The following is a 21,645-nucleotide window of genomic DNA, read 5'->3' as shown; positions in this document are numbered from 1 at the left end:
GTGTAGATATCTATAACCTTGAATCTACTAAGGTTCATCCCACTTGAAATTTTCTCGGGATAATCGAGGGAATAATCAAAGATGTTGGAAGAGAAATAAGAAATTTCAGTCCGGTGGAATGGCCTAGGCTCGATTAAGTGAATACATCTATAAATGAAACGAAATAGAGTTCCTCGGCAAATCCAAGCTGGTGAAAGAAGCATGGCACTTGAAACCAGAAATGGCGTGGTTTATGTGGGTCTGACTCTGAGAGGAACAAATACTCCAATCTGGCTAGAGACAAAAGAGACGTAGCCACGGCTCTGGATCCAACTTTGAGAGGCTTGGAACAGAGATCAGTCCAAGAAACATTGTCATCTCTGCAAGTCACGGCATCAAAGGTACACGGGTTTTGCGGGGGGATCATTCTGGGAGTAAACTCTCCTCAGGAAGAACGTTTTTGAAGCTTATAACTTGATGTATTCTCTGTACAAAATTTGAGATTGGTGATGCCTGAGGAGAAATTGAGAGAATATATTCGTTATAAAAGCCAAGGAGAGAAAAAAAAAATCGAGAAATCTAAAGTTTTAGTTTTGCCATTAAAGAGGAAGTGGTTGTTCTAGGAGATATGTTGAACTGCCAAGGAAAGAGAAGAAAGTCACAACTCACAAGATAGAAACATGAAACGAAAAATATATTTTATTAATGGTGCAAGGAAGAGTGGTTACAGTTGTGCACGCACTTGCCATGATTTCCCACTATTGTTTTAGTTACTCTCACATTCTTACTTTTCATCTTCGTTATTAGAGAGATATTTTTAACATTAGATACAATAATGCATGAAAATGCCATTATTTATATTTTCTCTACATGTTTTGGTTTTTAAATTCTTCACTGTTACTTTACATTACTCTATTTATATCATTCTCAATTCACTGATCAAATCCAATAAATATATCTAATTATTATTAATTAGAAAATTGTTCTACAAGATCAAACGTAACACTATCACAACATTCATGAAAATGTAAATCACTATCAAATAGATAAAAGTAAAAATTAAATTTGGGAAAGGAATATAAATAAAAGTTATTTTCTTGTATCTTATAACGCATATACAGTAAAACCTCTATAAATTAATAATGTTGGGACTTTGAAATTTTATTAATTTATAGAGATATTAATTTACAAAAGTTTTTTTAATTTTTTTTCAATTTTAAATATGTTTATATATAAAATACGAAAATATTTGATTTTATCGTATGCACATTATTCAAATCTTAGAAATTTGACTTTCATATTGTTTTATTATCTTATTTGGTGTTTATGTTTTATATGATTGTTAAATGGTTTTCCATACAATTTTACTAAATATTATCAAAATATATTAAAATGTTAAGAATAATAAAGATATTTTCATTGTGAATATAAAATGAATAATATAATGTTTATTTTGTACTTATATAAAATTATATATAGATAGATTATTAATTTATGATTTTAATGAGGCTATATATTTACATGAAATTTTTAAAAATATTCTTATCTTATTTGGTGTTTATGTTTTATATGATTGTTAAATGGTTTTCCATACAATTTTACTAAATATTATCAAAATATATTAAAATGTTAAGAATAATAAAGATATTTTCATTGTGAATATAAATGAATAATATAATGTTTATTTTGTACTTATATAAAACTATATATAGATAGATTATTAATTTATGATTTTAATGAGACTATATATTTACATGAAAGTTTTAAAAATATTATTATCGTATCGATTTGTGTCATATTTTACACCGGCCCAAGTTGGGACCGGCAAAATTTATTAATTTATAGAGATTATTAATTTATCGAGTATTAATTTATAGGGGTTCTACTGTATATATATATATATACTAAAGTTTAACATGTTCTAAAAACAGGTAAGTGAAAGAGTAAATAATATATAAGCATCTTAAATTTTAGTACATATTTGAAAATGCAAATCAACTCTTAATCTATCTATATATATAAAGTAGATTTTTCTCTCTTCTTATGACATGTGGAAGGGGAGTTTGTTGACATGTGTCTTTTTTTTTTGTCTTTTTACATTTTAGATCCTTCTTCTTTTAGACTATTGCAATTTGGTTCATTATTTTCTAATTATGTACTATCTAATCCTTCTCACACTAACTATCATCATTTGAAGTTTGATAATGTATTTTATTGTTCAAAAAATTGCAAAACGAATAAAAAAATAAGTAAAAAAATATAAATGTATTTTAATATTTAATTTATTCACTGCTAAAAATAACATAAACTTTCGCTACTTTATTATTTTTTACTATTTTCTATTATTTCATTTGCAACTATATATTTATCTTAATATTAACCAAATTAAAGCAAAACACATAATCTAAACATAAAACCTCCATAATCATAGAGAAAAAAATACCAAAGTAACACTAACTCAATAAAGGTCCAGAGCTCAAAGGCGATCAAGAACGAAAATTAACTTACCCCACTTTATCATTGAGTGTCTTGGCCAGAACAATCAAAAGTCAGAAAAATGTAGAAAGATAATCTTGAGATAAAGCAATCACTCGAACACAAAGGAGCGTGATCAAAGACCAATGCAAAGAACCAAGAAAGCGGGTTAGAGGAAAAATAATCAACAAAAGGCTAAAATCACCATGAAGCAGGAATAGACATACATAACGAGCGATAAGGACAACCACTAGCTAAGAGGTAAGAATCACCTCACAAACTAAACAAGAACAAACAAGACGTCTATGCAAGTGAAGAACTACAAAACTATGGATAGAAGGGACCAAAGCTCCAAGAGACTAATACCACACACTTATACTAAGGGAAGCAAGGGAAGAAGAGAACAACCTGAGTGAGGGAGAACGGAAGCCAACCCCCGAGAAACCAGAGCCCAGACTTGAGACAAGAAACAATCTTCAAAATCTACAGAGCATATTCGGAGGAGAACACTATCCAAATTTGGAGTGGCAAACATGGCGAAAGGGAGAGTCACAGAGACGCAAGCAGCCATGAAAGTTGCAACGAGATGAGGGAACATAGATGGAAGGATAGACAAAACGAAATCATTCAATCGCGTAGCCGTCCTCGAGCTATAGAAGTCAGATCACCAAAAACCATATCTTGAAAACTAAGACGAGAAGGGACTATCGTTGGTAAGCCAATGATGAGGAAATCAACTTCAAAGACGACTAAACTCTGACCCAACCCAAGGAGATGCAGTTCCTAACATGAGCCGAAATCTAAAGAAAAAGAGGAGAAAAAGGTGAGGAAAAACAAGAGCACATATGTGAGTCTTTTTTGGTGATGGCGAGAATCACAGAATAACGGAAAGGTAAACGAAATGCATAGATGGTTACGGCTCAATGTAAAAATATAGGGAGAGAACACAAAACATCTTTAAAAACTAATGTTCAAATAATTAGAAAAATATTAACTTTTACCCTGAAACTATTAGCCTTAAATTCAACAAATGCCTAAATGTAAAATTATTGAAATTCAATATGCATTACATCACAAACTCACTCCACCACTAATAAGGTACTATTATACTCACACCAACACACTATTAAAAAAACAAACACATAATATGTTATCACCTATTACTACATAACATAATAAAAATAACAAATAATGTTCTTAGCAAATAAAGACGATCACATAATTAGCTAGCTATATCATCCTAAAAATTAATAATTAACAACAATAAAACAATATTCCGCGCGAAGCGCGGACATGCCCCTAGTTAAAAGTAATATTAGCATTATTGTTTGTTTTTCATTCATTTTTAGAAATCTTAAGTATGACTCATTTTTAAAAGATTTTAATTGTTCTACATTTTTCACAATATTTGTTCTATTAGTAAATAGAAAAAAAATTCTTAGAATTATCGACCACTTTGACTTTAATTTCAATGACATATCGTTCAAACAAATAATGCTTCTTCAATTATTGAATACGTTACAAACAAAAGTTAACTAATCCAAGCAAATAGAAAAAATAATAAGATAATTACATCACAAAATATAATCTCAAACATTTTTCTAACTGAATGTTTAAAGAAACGAGATATTTATGAGTACATCAGAGGCGCCCAATACCTGAAATTAAGGGATGGATCAAGTCTTCCACAAACAATATACCCTTCTATTTTTCAGTAAAAAAAAATGTATTATATTTATCTTTTTAATATCGTTGTAGACTTTATTCAGTCACTTTTAAGTATTATACATTAATTATATATCTGGGCAGAAATATAAATATAAATCTAATTTGTTTTTTTCTGGTGTTGATTTTGGATTTTTCCGATTTTTCAAATTATATAAATGTGGAGATTCTATTGGTTATATTCTGAAACGTTTTTTTAATGAGTTCAATTATAAAATGCATACATTAGCTATACAAAAAATCACGGAAATGCATACATTGAACCCAACGATATATAGTAAAAAAGAAAACATTTACACGAAAATCTCAAAGTCTCGAGACATGTTTAACAACAAATAAAAACTAAAACATGTTAAAGTATATAAAAATTTAAAACATTAATTTAAATATATAAAAAATGCACATTTATACAATATATTAAATAAACAAAATTCTCAAGTGTGCACCGAATACATGCCCACCAAATACAGTTTTTACTGCTCCTAAGAAATCATATCAAAATAATATCGTTTTGACATCAATATCAAATACATCAAATATATTTCATAAAAAAGAAAAAAATCTGAAAAACAAAATACACATTTAAAACTTTAAATAGCACAAATATCAAATAACCTGCGCGAAGCGTGGGAGCACCACTAGTAACTTATAAAATGGGCGAAAATTAATATCTTATCAACGGCTGGAAGCAAATGCTTCTAATGCTTCTGCCGCCGCTACTGTACATAACCAAGTTTTTACAAATCATGATCCAGAAAGAATTGATTGAATCCATTATTAAAAGTCCAACAAAATTTACATTGATAAAATCCTAAAGTGATTTCTACATGTGTCATCAGTATAATCACTCTAAAAAATGATGACATGGATAATAAAAAATGTGCCATAAATTTTTATTAATTATGACATGTCATAAATTAATTGTGACATAATTTAGTTATAGAAATTAAAATATAAGGCAATAAATATATAGCCATTACCATAGTTATAAAACATAAGAAATAACTTAAATATTATATGCGATTTATTATATAAACTTGCAAAATGAATAAATTAATAACAAAAAAAAATCATTTGCTTATTGGAATTTTTTATATTTTCAATGTTTCAGATGAAAATTCTAAATGGTACGAATATATTTTTTATTATATTTGTTTTATAAATAAAGTATTTTGTATATGGCTCATGTTTATGATTTTATTAAATATAATATATAAATGGCATTGTAATTCATGTTTAAGATATAAAATATAGATAAGCATATGTAATAGTTTTTATAGTATTTTTTATTCTGCAAATACAACTGTTGTGCAAACTGCTTATGTTTTATATCACAAAGTTTATCTAGTCCTACAAAAAAAAATATTTAAAATATACATTATTGCTTTTAAATAATTATATCATTCATTTTTAAATAATATCATATATATTATTTACCAATTAATTTTTTAAGTCTAAAATCACTATAAGAAGAAATTTATGACAGAAATTATTAAAGAAAATGTGATATATCTATTGATCATTATAGTACGACAATAAAAAGATGTATAAAAATTATTATTTCAGAAAAACAAAATAATTTTTATTTATTTAAATTAAACGCCGGTGTAGATTAAAAAATTCGTAAGCTAAAAAGAATATCAGTTACAAATGATTACTTTATACTTTTAAAAATTGAATAAAATTAATTAAGTAAAAATTAATGTATATTTTTTTAAAAAAATTATTATGTACGGAAAAACACCTAGTTGTAAGATAAATAATAAAGAGATCTCTTTCTTTTTAACTTGTGTTTATGGCAATCCTATTCGAGGTTTGAGACACCATTTATGGGAAAAAGCTGAACGTTTAGCATCAGGCAGAAGTGGACCATGGAAGTGTCTTGGTGACTACAATGAAATCAGATATTGCACTGAAAAACAAGGTGGCAGAACATGTTATATCACTGCATTATGCATTATGACTGATCTTCATTATGGAGGTAGTACTATGACTTTGAATAACAAGCGTAAGGATATTCTAGTCCAGAGTTGGCTTGATCGCGCCTTTGGGAATGATGAATGGCGAGCTCTATATCCGGCTTGCAAGTTATCTATCTTGAGATTATATATAGTATCAGTGGCGAATCCAAACTGATTTTTCACTGGGTGCACACAGTGTAAAATTACCAGTAACAATATGTGTATATATGAAATTAGGCCGAGTAACACATTATTTTTTGAAAATATTATATATGGGTGCATGTGCACTCCCTCTCTTCTTGCTAGCTTTGCCCCTGTAGAGTATGATAACCTTCCTGCAGTTGTACGAATTCGAATATTGGATGCTGAGATTGGCTGTAAGAACTTCATTTACGGTGGACAAAAAACATAAAATTTAGGTCAGTGATTGAACAAAGATGGTTGAAAAGATCATGGAGAGAACACAATAGAAGAAGGCATGGTGAAGCACATATGCAACCTGCAACCTTGGAGAAGATCATTGAGAAGCAAATTAGGAACAAACTCAGCCTTGTAAGTGTGAGGTTAGCGAACAAACTGGGGGGGGGGGGTATCCTTATGTTTTGGTTCGGAAGTAGGGAGTAGTTTATTTGTTCAGGATGGAGAGATATAAAAACAAGATGCACTTGATGTAAAGTAGTTTTTTTGGTGAATACAAATTTAACATTCATTCAAAAAAAAAAAGGTTGGGAGATGGGTCAGAATGAAGTATTTCTTTCAATACACGTCTCCAGAGATGTCGAAGTTATATTTAAGAGTGGAAGAAATCAAATTCACTTAACGTGGCTACACGTATCACTTATCATACAAGGCATATCGATGCTGCACTGATTCTTCCATATCAGAGCATGAGATTAAACTACGAGACTTTCTCGGTAGTTTTTGTAGATGAGGTCTGGATTTCAACGACACACTGTGTGACTATTATCCAGCTGGCCGATTTTATCGTGAAGGCTCTTCAAACACATTCAAGCTTTGTCTCGAATTTATTGTCATGTTCGGTTGAAGACCTATTTTTTTAGCTTATGTCTCCTTTGTAGTCTATGGTTATTGACAAAGATAAATTCCCTTTTTCTATTGTAGAGAAGAAGTTTGAGATTTAATGAAAATTTGTGTTACAAAAAAAGAGAGTTCTACTGTGTAACAAAAAACAAAATAATGATCTGTGTAGAAGCGAGATATATATTTTAATTGTCCATAGCATGATGGTTTGTTTGTTTGTTTTTTTTTTTACAACAAGACATTCACAAACTCATATTGACTTTGTAAACCAAATCGGTAACTCCGCATCCATGTGAACGACGAAAGACGGTTGTTTCCTAGCACTACGTGCTAAGCTATCCGCCCGTTGATTCTCCGTCCGAGGAACATAGATGATGTCTGAGTTATGGAAACTTCCTTGTAAAACCTTTATATCTTTCAGATAACTTTCAAATGATGGTCATTCTTCTGGTTCCGAAACCATCTTCACCAATTGAGAACAATCCGTAGCTAACGTAACCTGAAACTGTCTTAGATTCTTCATACATTCCATTGCCAAATCAAGGCTTCCACCTCCGAATGAAAAGGTGTAAGACATGCCCTTACAATTCTTGCACCTAATGATGGTTTGATGCAATTAAAATCCCACGATTCATTTATACATTGACTATTTTGCAACACTTGAAAATAGAAACCAATGAAAAAATCTATGTGTTATGCTCTTAAAAAATTAAAAGAAAGAAAGAAGAGTAGCTAGGAAGAAGATGTAGTAAGTTTCCAAAAAAAAAAGAAGATGAAATATTGTTTGCAATTAATTATTATTAAAAAATCATGAAAAAATCAAGAGACAAAAGTCACGAGAAAACGAAGACATTTGTCTCGTGATTTTTTGAGAATCTATACTATTATTTGAGAAGTGAATTTGCTGATTTGTCATGCTTCCCATAATTTTAGGTTTATTTATATTTTATGCTCAGTTATTAATTTTAATAAATAATTTATTGATTTAACTGATAATTTATGAGAAAATGTGTATTTAAATACCAAACTATCTCAAATTCTCTAAAAAAAATACAAACTTTTCATTAACCCAAATAAATCACAAACTTATATTGACTGGGTTATATTAGGTACACCTTTGGTCAACTTAATTTGTCGTTAAATCTCCATCTAATATTCCGTTTGTTGATATGAGAGAATAGACCAAAAAGCTAAAAATTCCAAATTGATACTTTTAATCTATTTTAGAACCATATCTTCTTTGTCTTCTCTTTCTTTCTGCAAATAATCTTCCATCTAAACTAATTATCTCTTCTTTCTGTTCTCATTGGACATTGCTAGATATGAAATAGATTTTTGTTTATAATTTTATTTCCTGCAACAGTGTAAGGATTTTATATATGTTCGAGTGGTTTTACTGGTCACAACCCGAAAACCATACTTTGAGGAGACTTTGGACTACATAAGATAAGTGGACACCAAGGAATCTCTAGTAGAAGAGATGGATGAGGAAGCTCAAGAAGTGGTGTTTCCCGGCACGAGCGAATTGACTTTTATTTTATTTTTAAACTTTTTCTGTCATTTTTGGACATGCGCAAACTGTTTTTGTTAATTTCAGTGTGTCATTTTTCTCGTAATGACAAACAAACATGCATTAACAGTAGATTTCTGGTTTGTTTTTGTTCCTGTTTAACAATTATGCTCTGAAAATAAGAAGAAGATGCAAAAGAAAATAAGAAACTCAAAACTTGTTACGCACGCCAACCTTACGACTGATACAAAGAAAGACCATCACAAAGGGCAGTAACAAAATCATACTCAGTGTCAGAACAAACAGCGCCAAGCTTCATTTGTGTTGATATGTATAGCTTGATATCATATCTTGTTTCAAGAGAATACCTAAGAAGAGCTTGCTTGAACTCTGATGCAGACGAAAACGTCTTCCCAAACGCTAAGACCTCATCGGCTGATGCTGCATCCTCACAAGCTTCCCTTCGCGCTTCTTCTTCCTCATCATCAGATGATACAGGATCAGGCGTATTATCCTCATTCCAGCAATCATCATCTCCACTCTCATCGTTTTCGTCTCCATCATTACTTGCAACATCTCCAAAGTAGGATGAGAAAACTTCACAAGCTTCTTCTTCAGTTTGTACGCCACATCCTTCTTCTTCTGAAACCCCATTCTCATATTCTTCAATCTCATCACCAGGATCATCAACAATAGCCTTGCAATCATCACCGGGTACAGGTTCACACTCATCTCTGTCATAGCCTATAAATACAGCCGACCTTATTTCATCACCTTCATCAACAGGTTGAGGTTCAGGTTCTCTACATCCGCCTCGACATACTGGAAGCTTTTTCCTTATCACCATGTCAGTGAAAAACGATTTACAGTTTTAAAACGAAGGAGGAGAAAAAGAATAGATGATAACGATTTGGAGAAGAGATGATATGGAGTTTTAGTATGATTGAAAAGAGAAAGACGAGATGAGTTAGGGTTCTACAATGAGTAGAGAAAGAAGAGAAGAGTACGTGTAGATTAGAAGTACTGTGTAGTTTTTTATTCTTTAGGTTTGTATTCTATTCTTAAAACGACACCACATCATTAACTGTTAATATCAAACAGAGGTTAGATGGTAAATTAAATTGAGAAAACTTGTACTCAGTATGGCTCAATAATTATAAGTTTGTGATTTATTTGGGTTAATGAAAAGTTTGTATTTGTTTTGGAGAATTTGAGATAGTTTGGTATTTAATTACACATTTTCTCGATAATTTATCATTATCTTGAGAATAATTAAAAATTATAAAGATTATATCATAATTAAATTAATATTATATTTTATTTAGTAATACTAAAATATTATATATAACACATAAGATAGAATGAAACATCTATATTCAAATATAAATTTCTTAAGACAACCAAAATCACTAAAAGTGATAATTTCTGAAAAAAGTTGACAAAGAATTCAAAAGTATTTATACTATTATTTGTGAAGTGATTTTTTGCTCTCACTTTAAAATTTAGAGCGTTTAAAGTTTTATTACCTTTAATAAATAATTAGATTGATTTTTAATATATAACTAGGATAAGACCTGCGCCTTGCGCATGGTAAATTTATATGAAAATTATTTAAGAAATATCGTATGGAAAAAAAATTATATTATTGATCGAATTAATATATTTGGCCCTTAAACAATTTTTTAAAACCCTTTTTTGTTAATTACATAATTTGCGTACTAATGAATTGATCTCATTTTTAAAAATGTTTTAGGTCAAAAAATTATTTATCGTATAAAAACCTAACGTTTAGGCCGAAGAATCTCATGCCTACTATTTGGTTACAATGAAACTATGTCAGCTCGGTTTTATATCATTATTTAGCAATTTAAAAGTTAATTATGGTTATGAGAAGTTTACGTTCACGTACCAATCCTATCAATCTTCGACATTTTTCTCTTTTTGTGTCATTTTGGTTATTGCTCGATATAAATATTGATTTTTGAGTTTATTTTCATTTCTTTCTTTTATTTTGGCCTGAAATTTAGAAAATGTTTTAGATTCAAAATTATTAAAGAGATACATACTTAGGTTAAGATCTGCGCATTGTGCAAAATAAATACTTATTTTATATTTTTCAGCATATTATGAAATAATAAAATAATAATTATATATTAAATAACTAAGAAATCAGTTACTATTGTGTAATAAATTGGCTTTATAAATCAAATGACCACTCTTGTTTATTCGTAATCATTTTAGAATAAATAAATCAAAACAATCAATCTTATCTATCGTATATGATATATAATTAAATTTAAACGATATGAAGTATATATATATATTAACATAAACACCTATTAAAATAAAATTATTTATTTATATGATTTTATTATCATTGTATCTTATTATAAGAAAAAAAATTAAACATTGATCACAAAAGTTTATGTGAGACTTTTAACAGTTTTAGTAATTTATACTCGTTTTGAAAAATTCAAAATACAACATATACAAAAAAATCTAAATTTTTAATATATGATTAATGTAATTGTGAAATTTATTTTAATAGTAAAGAATTAAACAAAAATGATAGAAAACATACAGATTATTAGCAAATCTTCATTATTTAAAATCATTAATTGCTATATATTTCATAGTCACATTAGGTAATTCCATAGGTTTTATCATATGTATAATAAATAGCCACCTTGCTTTAGTTAATATCATATGATATTATATAGTTGGTATTAAATGTTTCTAGTGAAATATAAAAATCGAATTGGACCAACATTTTTTTCAATTTCAATGTGAGGCTAATACGTAAGACTAATTAACTACCTAATTGATTGAGACATAAGCAAATGGTCTTTTTTAATTATTACAAAATTGAGGTTACATATTTTCAAATGTTCTTCAATTAATATATTACCCTTAATAAATAATTACTCATAAATTAAAAAACAATTTTATTAATATGGTAATCATCATTATCTAAAAATATTCTTATTATGTTATCCAAAAATATTTTACATCACAATATTTAAATCAATATAAATCTTTGTATATAGTTTTATGTATATATGAATGTTTTCAAATTTATTTTAAGTAATAAAAAATATTTTAATTAATATATAATTAATTATTCAATATTTTGAAAGTATGAAAATTACTTATTCTAATGATTTTTGAATTGATAATATATTTATTTACAAATTTTTGTAGAATTTTTAAAATATTAGTTTGGAAGAGTCGATACGATTTAAAATTAGATGGAAGAGTCGCGGATAAATCCTAGAAATCAACCATCTGACACCGTTTATCTGTCCTTCTACTTGAAATCTTGAAACTTTCACTCTCTAAAACGTTACTTTCTATTTATAGTATTATTCTGCTCATAAATATAACACAAAATATATATACATACTTATAATAGCACACGGCTAAGACGTATCACATTAGAGCACCTCCAATGGGAGTTCTACCCATTGGAATTCTAAAAATTCATATGTATATAAGTATATGTTGTATATGTGTACGTAGGTGTGGAGTCCATTATTTTGTGGAGAACCCCATCTTTAAGGTTTTTAAAGCTTTGTTTTAAGAACCTTAGAGCATGTCCAATGGTTATAATCCATGATGAGTTCTAATGATTAGTTTAATAGTTAATTTAGTAATTTTTAAAGTTTAGAACATTTGGTAATGTAATTAAATTTGGCATGGTCTAATGGAATAACCTCAAAAGTTCTTAAAAAATAATTTTATTTTTTAATTTTAAAATTAGAATGATTAGATTTCATAAAATTTAAACAAATATGACATAAAAACATATTAAAAATAAAAATACAAATTTATAATTAAAAATTTGAAACAAACATGAAAGAAAAGCATAAATTAAAATTTAAATAAACATGACATAAAAACACATTAAAAATTCAAATATAAATCATAAACGAGAAAAAAATGATTAGTTGTGATCTTGATTTGTGCCAAATTTTTGCAATATACCTCCTACCAACTGTACGGCGAGTCCGTTTCACAAGTTAACACCAAGACTTTCGCGTTATCAATTAATGCTTGAAATGCAAGAATAGGCATCAAAACCAAATCTCTACATCAATGTTATTACACTACTTTCCTCTGAAACCACTGAGCTTTAAAAACTATACTAATTACAAATTCAATCTTTTTCCACTGATCTCAAGATCGATCATCGATTCATGGCAAGACCAAAGTCATCATCGTCCATCAACCGAGAAGCAAAGACTTTGTGCGTGGAAGCTGCGAAATCACCATCCAGATCTTGTCCTTCTCTCAACCTGTCTATCTTCTCCACAGCATCCTTCATCTCCATCCTCCTTTCTTCATCCTCTTCGCAACAGGTCAACCTGATTTTCAACAGGCTTAGCATCTCCGCTTTACAGTTCTTCTTCCCAGTCATTTCCTTGTCAAACACGTCACCCGTTTTCTTCTACTTCACCATGTTACTCACCCAAGTCACAAGGCTCATGTTAGCATCGTACCCTTGCGTTAGATAATTCTCAGGGAACCTTCCCGTTAAAAGCTCCAAGATCAAAACCCCGAGGCACCAAACGTCTGTCTTCTTCGTTATTTGTCCCTTTAAGCTGTACTCTGGCGATTTATAAGCGATCATTAGGGAAGATATGGATCCCGGACAAGATGTTCGGTCGTTCTCGTTGTAACACAACTGAGAAATAGCTCCAGAGATCCTCTCCCTGAACTCAAGAGACCCATCTCTCACAAGCTCAACCAGCAAAGGAATCACACCAGAGTCTAATAACAGACACAGAGTGCCTATAACCAGCAAGATCCCACAACAAATCAGAAGCAGCAAACTTGGCTTGGTTATCTCCTTCTCTCAAGATCCTTACAAGCTGCTCCGCTATCAAAACAGCATTACCCTCGACTGCTAGTATACAGAACACATCCTCTGCAATATCTTTGGATCTCCTCCCGAGAGAAGCTCCACATACAAAGGAATGGAACCAGCTTCAGTAACAGGCCTAATGTACTCTGTCTGAGCTGCTATGATCGTCAAAGCACTAAGGATCTCTAACAAGCACCATCTACTCGAATCATTTTCCCACGTGTTCAACTCACGTGTCACAATCTCTACACCACCAATTCGAATCGAAGATCCAAACGTAACTAAACTCCACAAACACTTCACCCAAATCCTTCGGAGCACAATACCGTTATCATTCGCCTCGAGTAAGAGCCCTAACAGGCTAGCCATCAATCTGGTGATTGATTAGCTAAAGCTGATAGCTTTATAACGGATCTTACGCGAATCGGAGATGAGATCGCTTGTTCGAAGCGAGTTTCCCCAATCTGGGTTTTGACCACTTTCCATTTCTGAAGAACGCAGAAGGACGAAAAAGCTTGAAAAGAAGATGAAGATGGAGGATTTCTCAGACCCGATCGATCGATTTCTCAGACCAAAAAGAAAAACATGACGAAGAGGAAGAGAGAAGGCAAAAAGAATTAGCCAATAATAAAGCTGCACGTTTGGGGTTTTTACAAGATTCTAATAGCATGATTAAAGCTAAAACCGTTTATGCCGTCTTTCAAATTTTTTTTTTTTGGTCCTAAAAAAAAGTGATCCAATCGCGGACCGCCATGTGTCGGTGGAACCCGCAAACAGTGCAAAAACGGTCCCAAGATCGATCCTTATTTCGCGACTTTGGGACCCTTTTTTTAAAAAAAATGGGGCCCACGCATTAATTTTCTGCAGAAACCAGTTTAGAAAACCGCGATATTCATGGCCTAAGATCATAACTAACGGAGCACCTTAAGAGGGTTTCTTAATGGTAGGGTTTGTTAATTTTGCAAAAACCGATCACAAAACATATCAAATTAGGTCGATCTTGGAAGGATTTTTGCAATATTCGCGGGCCCTCCAACACGTGGCGGCCCGTGATTGATTTTGCTTATAAATTTTTTTTTTCAAAAAAAAAAAATTTAAGAAACCCTGAGCATTAATGGTGCGTGCTCTAAAGGTGTTGTTTTAGACACTGGTTCTCTTACTTTTTCTCCTTTTTCATTTAATTTTTTTGGTTTTTTTTTAAGAATTTTCTTTTAATAGCTCCGATGGAGGTGGTCTTAAGGGTGGGGTTCTCTCCAAAATAATGGACCCCACACCTACATACACATATACAACATACACTTATACATATATGAATCTTTAGAACTCCAATGGGATTTCCCCCCCCCCCATTGGAGGTGCTCTTAGGTCCGAAGACAACATATATTAAGTTTTTGGAAAAATCAAAACGAAAGCAGGTCTGCTCTTTGCCCTACGACGAAGAAGGAATCAAGGATGAAAGATGAGGGTTTAGGAAAAGGCGTATTGAATACTGAGAGACCAGGACGCTGATGGCTGGGGACGCTCTGATTTCCCTATCATCTGCGAGTCTTGCCTCGGTGTCAATCCTTATGTCCGAATGGTAATCTCTTCTCTCCCTCCAAAATTTTGCATTTGTTCTTAGCATTTCCTCCGTCCTCATCCACACTCTCCGTGATTTTTTTTTTAGGGGTTCAAGCGATTTCGAATTCAACCAACTTATAGCTCGAATTGATATAGTGTGTTTAGTTCTCATCACTCGCATCTGAAAATTATGTTAAGAACCTGAGTTTGGTTTGGTGCTTGTGTGGTTTACTTTGTGTCGGATGTTATGTCTTGATGATTCCTGTTTTTGATTGATGCATTTTCTTTTTTTTTCTCGTATGCAGACACAGGTAGATTATGATAAAGAGTGCAAGCTCTGTACCCGACCATTCTCAGTTTTCAGGTGGCGACCTGGTCGGGATGCAAAACAGAAGTTTGTCACACATGTTGCAAGCGGAAGAATGTGTGTCAAGTCTGTCTGTTGGTATTGGGGATAAGTCCTAGTTAGTTTAAGATGATGTTAATATTATTCTGAGTCCTTATCGACTTAGGTTCATTACCTTGTATAAATACCGAGCTATTGCTTTCATAATGCGCTTGATATCATTACTGAGACAGGTCTTCTTGGCGCTAAACCGTCACCAGTCCCTATCGAACTCAATCATCAGTTGGCAAAAGCAGAAGGACCTCTAGCTAATGCACAACAATACCGTCGATTAGTTGGGCGTCTTATTTATTTGACAAATACTCGGCCTGATCTTGGATACACTGTCCACATTCTGAGTCAGTTCATGCAAAAGCCATTACTACCGCATTGGGATGCTGCTTTGCGGGTGGTTCGTTATCTGAAAGGATGTCCGGGCCAAGGTATCTTCTTAAATGCTAAAGATGATCTTCAGATCAGCGCGTATTGTGACTCAGACTGGTCGGGTTGCCCTCTTTCCAGACGTTCCCTTAGCGCCTATATCGTTTTCCTTGGTGAGTCTCCAGTAACATGGCGGACAAAGAAGCAGGATGCTGTTGCACTATCCTCCGCTGAAGCTGAATATTGATCTATGTCTGATACTCTTAAGGAACTGAAGTGGTTGAAAGGTGTTCTTCAGTCATTCTCTATTTCTCATCCTGCTCCAATAAAGTTATATTGCAACATCAAGTCTTCTCTTCACATTGCTGCCAACCATGTCTTTCATGAAAGAACTAAGCATATCGAGAGGAATTGTCATCATGTTCGGGATGCTGTTAAGTCCAAGCTTATATCTACTGAGCATGTGTCTTCCAGGAACCAGCTCGCTGAAATTCTTAATAAGGCGTTACCTCACCCTCTCTTTGAAAAATTATTGTCCAGGTTGGGTGTTCGTAATCTCACACTTCCAACTTGAGGAGAACTAGTTAGTTTAAGATAATGATAATATTATTTTGAGTCCTTATCAACTTAGGTTCATTACCTTGTATAAATACCGAGCTATTGCTTTCATAATAAGATAACTCATTCTATTCCAATTTATTTCAGTTGGATCTTGAGTATGGTCTTCCAGTTCAAGTCAGAGACACGGCGCTCAACATTGGCAATCATAACTCTATCCCAAAGAGCGATGTCAACAGGGAGTTATTCGCTGAAGAACATGATCAAAGGGTATGACTATCTTAGATTCCATCTGAGTATCCCTTATATACTAAAGCGCAAGTCGCCTGACAAATCAAATTCTGACACGTGGATTTTTAAAAAAAAAAAAATTGAAAAATAAAGAAAAGCAAATAGTTTTTGTTCATCAAAATATGGAAGTTTCAAAATTTCAAATAACCAACCTTTTATAAATTCTTCATGCGCGGATGAGTCATGTGAAGATAATATTTAATTTTTTATTTTTTTTATCAACAATGTGAAGCAATTGGCTATGTGTCAATATATTTTTGTCCAGCATAATGTAGTCCAATTATTATAGAAAATATAGTTAGTTTTGAATTTTTCTTTGCATCTTTATGTTTCTTGAGTCTAAATATAGACTAACAATTTTCTAATTTTTCAACCAAGAGTTTGATTGATGTTGGAGCATTGCAGAAATAGAGAATTTAGAGAGAGCGGATGATGTATTAGAGAAGAAGAAAAGAATTATTATAAGAAAAATAATATAAAGCATAAACCTGCAACAAGGATTTTTTAGCTCCAATGGTGAAAAAAGAGAAGATAAAACGATAGAGAAAAAAAAGAGAATAATATGTAAACTAACTTCAGGTTTGATCGTGTGATGATGGTAACTGGTAAAGAGAATAATTAGGAGAATAGTTAGTTTATTAAATAGCGTGGATAATAGTTCTCTTTTTCTATTGTTAAATTAAATTAATAAGAATTTGTAATTATCTACCTTTTATTTTATCAAACTGGTACAATCCTAATTCCTAAAGATAGAAACATAACGTATTAGAAAACTATAAATTAACAGCAGCTAAATAACTGAAAAAATTAAAAACAAAATCCCTTTAGATACAAAATGTAGTTCAAATAAAAAGAGCACCTTTCCCGATCCAATGTTATGATAACCAAACATAACACAATATGACATTTGTATAAAGTAGTTTCAACATAATTACTTCAATATGATCCATAATTATAATATATTTAAAATTTACTAATTTATTTAAATTTACAATTATAATAAGATAACTAAAAATAAAACAGATTTTTGGTCCGTGCATAGCACGGGAAGTAACACTAGTTGTTAAATATTATTCGAGTGATAGCTTATTGAATAGGGAAATACTCTAGGATAGCACTAAAATAGTTTATGTCACAAATATAGACCCTAAAGATCAAAATGACCAAAATGTTTCATTAAAGAGATAAATATACACTTATATCTCTAGGGTTAACTAATCCAAACCTTAGGGTTTAGAGTTGAGGGGTGGAGATTTGGGATTGAGATTTAAAATTTTATAAAATAAAAAATAAATATAAAAAAATTTGAAAATAAAAATTTCAAAAATAGTTTCAAAAAGTATTTTCGAATTACAAAAAGAAAATTTGAAAAAAATTAAAAAAAATATTTCGAAAAAAAGTTTATAAAAATAAAAAAAATTTATAAAAAAGTTCGAATTTGAAAACATATAATCTAAAACTATTAAAAAAAATTATTTTTTTATTTTTTTATATATCTAGGGTATTATGGTTCTTTTATCTATTAAATGAAACATTTTGGTCATTTTCCTCCTTGTGATCTATTTTTGTGATCAAAACTTGAAAATGTTCTATTTAGGAGAATTACGGTATTGAATATGAGTTTCCCTTTTTTAATGCAGACGAGAGCAGGACTAGATTATGAATCTTCTTTTGGGAAGATTCGACCTAACGATACCATTGGTATCATTCAAAGAACAACGCCACACTACAAGAGGAACCGAGCACATATCTGTAGCTTCTACATTAGGGGAGAATGTACGAAAGGTGATGAGTGTCCATACCGGCATGAGATGCATGCAACAGGAGAGCATGTACTAAATTACTGTCTTTTTCATTTTATTCTATTATGTTTTTAATGACAGTTATGGGCCTAAGTTTGCTAAATTGCGTTTCATAGTGGTTAATTTGGACTTTTTGGAACTGTTTTCCCATCTTATTCTACTTCACATTTTGCAGTGTAAACGATCCAGCAGCGTCGAAGTTACTTGGAAAGGCTGGGTGCGAAGAGCACTTTGGAATCTCCAGAAGATCAAAGCATCAGGACGCTTTACGGTGGTTGGCTAAACTCGAGAGTCCTTGAGCAAGACATAGGAGATTAGTTCTACACCTATGGAGATATCGAATCCATCGGAATCTTGGCTGAGAAAGCATGTGCCTTTGTCACATACACAAACCCGAGAAGGAGCAGAGAAAGCTGCAGAAGAGCTCAGCAACAAGCTACTTGTCAATAGTGAGAAGCTCAATCCTCCTCAGACTCCAAGCTCAGCTTCTGCTCCAACACCTGACTCTATGTCTGGTGTCCTCCTCTCAGCAATCTACTGAAGCTGCTGTTACTGGTTCCACTCAGTAGAATCTGATGTTAGCTAATATGTACTGCTAATGCTTGGCAATATCTCTTTTCTGATTTTTTTTTTCTTTTGGTATTAAATTAGTCTACAATGTGTAGAAAGCAATTTGTTTTTTAATGTTAAATACATTGAAGATGATTCAACAAGTCCACAAAGGTTTTGGATTTTATGAACTATCTACATACAAAGAGGTTTCATTGTCACAATCAGAAAAAGAGAAGAAAATAACCCTAACACAAAAGGTAATAGTGAAACAAGTGTTAAGATCACCTTTTACAGTAGTACCAAAGAGAGAAAGCTTGGACCTCAGAGCTTACTAGGTTGTCTGCCAAACAAAGAATGGCGACCTTCAGCTATAATCTCCCCGGTCATCTTGTTTCTCACCACAACGATCGTTCCTTTATAACCTCCTCTCTCTCCCATCACTCTCGATGTTATCTCCAGCTCCTCCTGGAAAAAAAGAAAACATTTTCCATCTCAAAAACTCATCATATGATTTTAGCAACAAACAGATGTTCCAAGTAAAGATTGAAAAAACTTACACCAAGCTTGGCTTTTGAAAGGAAAGCAATGGACATGTCCACTGAAACATTCATGGGTAAACCTTCAACATATACAACTGCTCCACCAACTTCATCAACAAGATTAGCAATTGCACCGTTTGCTAGATACCCTTCTTTGTCCTGCCATTACCAAAACCATCTCAACCACAAAGATATCTTCATGGTTACAAAAAAACCACTTTTAATATTTTAAAAAATTCACATCCATTGCTCAGTGGTTAAAAAAAAAAAAAACCCAATTTGTATCTTTCAGACATCTTACAAGACAGTAGTAATGTGGTCTTCCTTACATGATTGATCAAATTCCCATTAAACCTCAAAATACTTTATTTAATCAAAGAGGAAGGAAGAGACGAACCGTCAAACGGAGAGGGACCTTGAAGGAGCAGGAAATGAAACCGGGGTCGACTCGGTTGACTCGGATGCCTCTGAGGCTGAAATCCTCGTAGAAGCTTCTTCCTTTCTCCACTTTTCGGGGTGCGTCGCTGACGTCAACGTCTTCGCCCAGGTGAAGATGCTCTCGAATTTTCTCCATTATCATTCTTTCTTCCATTTCCTCCCCTCCTCTCCTCTCCTGTAAATGTCAATCTGCATCAATTCTATCTTTTATCCAACAACTCTTAATATAATAAATATGTTATAAAAGAACTGGAATTTATTTGTATCGCAGGAATTTAAATAAGGGCGAAATTTTATACCCGTAGAAAGAAATAACACTGATACAAAGAGAGAATAGAAGAGAAGTGTTTTGAGGTGTAGTTTATAAACGATCGAAACGATCGTTTATATAGAAGAATAATTCACTGTGCAAATAATACAGCGGGCTCCACATCTTTTTATATATTCAAACATTTCGGCGCTGTCTCTATATGACTTTCATAACACTCCCCCTTGGGGGCCGGTGTCACTATCCGCTCTCGCTTAACGTCTTTGTTGCCTCGTTAAAAACCTTTCCAGGAAAACCCAATGGGAAAAACCATAGTAAGGTAAAAAGAGTACAACCACGTAAGCTCCCCCTCGAATGAACAGTCATAGATCCTTCTGATGGCGCATCCCAATGTTGTGGATGTGTTTTCTGAATACCGAGGTAGGGAGTGATTTTGTGAAGAGGTCGGCTGTATTGTCGCATGATCGAACATATCTTACTTCAATCTCTTTATTCTTCTCGAGCTCTTGAGTGTATGAGAAGAACTTCGGAGGTATATGTTTGGTTCTATCGCTTTTGATATATCCTTCCTTCGTTTGAGCAACACATGCCGCGTTATCTTCATATAGAATAGTTGGCTCCGTATTTTCGTCAATCCCACTGCTTGAACAGATGTGTCGGCTTATTGATCTTAGCCATACACATTCTCTACTTGCTTCATGGAGTGCAATGATCTCAGCGTGATTTGAAGAAGTAGCAACAAGTGTCTGCTTCTGAGAACGCCAAGATATGGCGGTGCCTCCAATTGTAAAAACATATCCTGTCTGGGATCGAGCTTTGTGTGGATCTGACAAATAACCTGCATCTGCAAAACCAATCATTTGACCTTTTGAACTTTTAGGATAAAACAAGCCTAAATCAGTTGTTCCTTGAAGGTAACGAAAGACATGTTTAATTCCATTCCAATGTCTTCGCGTAGGAGACGAACTGAATCTCGCTAAAAGATTAATGGCAAAAGATATGTCAGGTCGAGTACAATTTGCAAGATACATAAGAGCTCCAATTGCACTTAAGTATGGAGTTTCAGGACCAAGTATTTCTTCATTTTCCTCAGATGGTCGAAACGGATCATTTTCAACATTAAGTGATCTAACGACCATCGGGGTGCTAAGAGGAGTTGCTTTATCCATGTTAAAGCGTTTCAATACTCGTTTGGTATATGTAGACTGGTGTACAAATATACCCTTTCGAGAATGCTCAATTTGTAATCCTAGACAATATTTTGTCTGCCCGAGATCTTTCATCTCAAATTCTCCTTTCAGATAGTTTGATGCCTT

The 21,645-nt window shown here is 32.3% G+C and overlaps 1 protein-coding gene and 1 pseudogene across 1 annotated transcript; one reads left to right on the top strand and one right to left on the bottom strand.

Annotated features, from left to right (window-relative positions):
• The first annotated feature begins 14,778 nt into the window (after nucleotides 1–14,778).
• On the top strand, nucleotides 14,779–19,428 carry LOC106453701 (annotated as a pseudogene).
• On the bottom strand, nucleotides 19,193–20,287 carry LOC106422217 (acyl-coenzyme A thioesterase 13-like). Its single transcript, XM_013863034.3, has 3 exons — nucleotides 20,021–20,287; nucleotides 19,642–19,782; nucleotides 19,193–19,549 (listed from the first exon to the last, which is right to left on the bottom strand). The coding sequence occupies exons 1-3, from the start codon at nucleotides 20,213–20,215 to the stop codon at nucleotides 19,406–19,408; spliced, it is 480 nt and encodes a 159-aa protein (XP_013718488.1). The 5' UTR covers nucleotides 20,216–20,287; the 3' UTR covers nucleotides 19,193–19,405.
• Between the last annotated feature and the right edge of the window lie 1,358 nt (nucleotides 20,288–21,645).

Source organism: Brassica napus, chromosome C4, assembly GCF_020379485.1.
Source record: "Brassica napus cultivar Da-Ae chromosome C4, Da-Ae, whole genome shotgun sequence".
NCBI lineage: Eukaryota > Viridiplantae > Streptophyta > Magnoliopsida > Brassicales > Brassicaceae > Brassica > Brassica napus.
The sequence above is the reverse complement of the archived record's forward strand: the minus strand, read 5'-3'. Positions and strand labels throughout refer to the sequence as shown.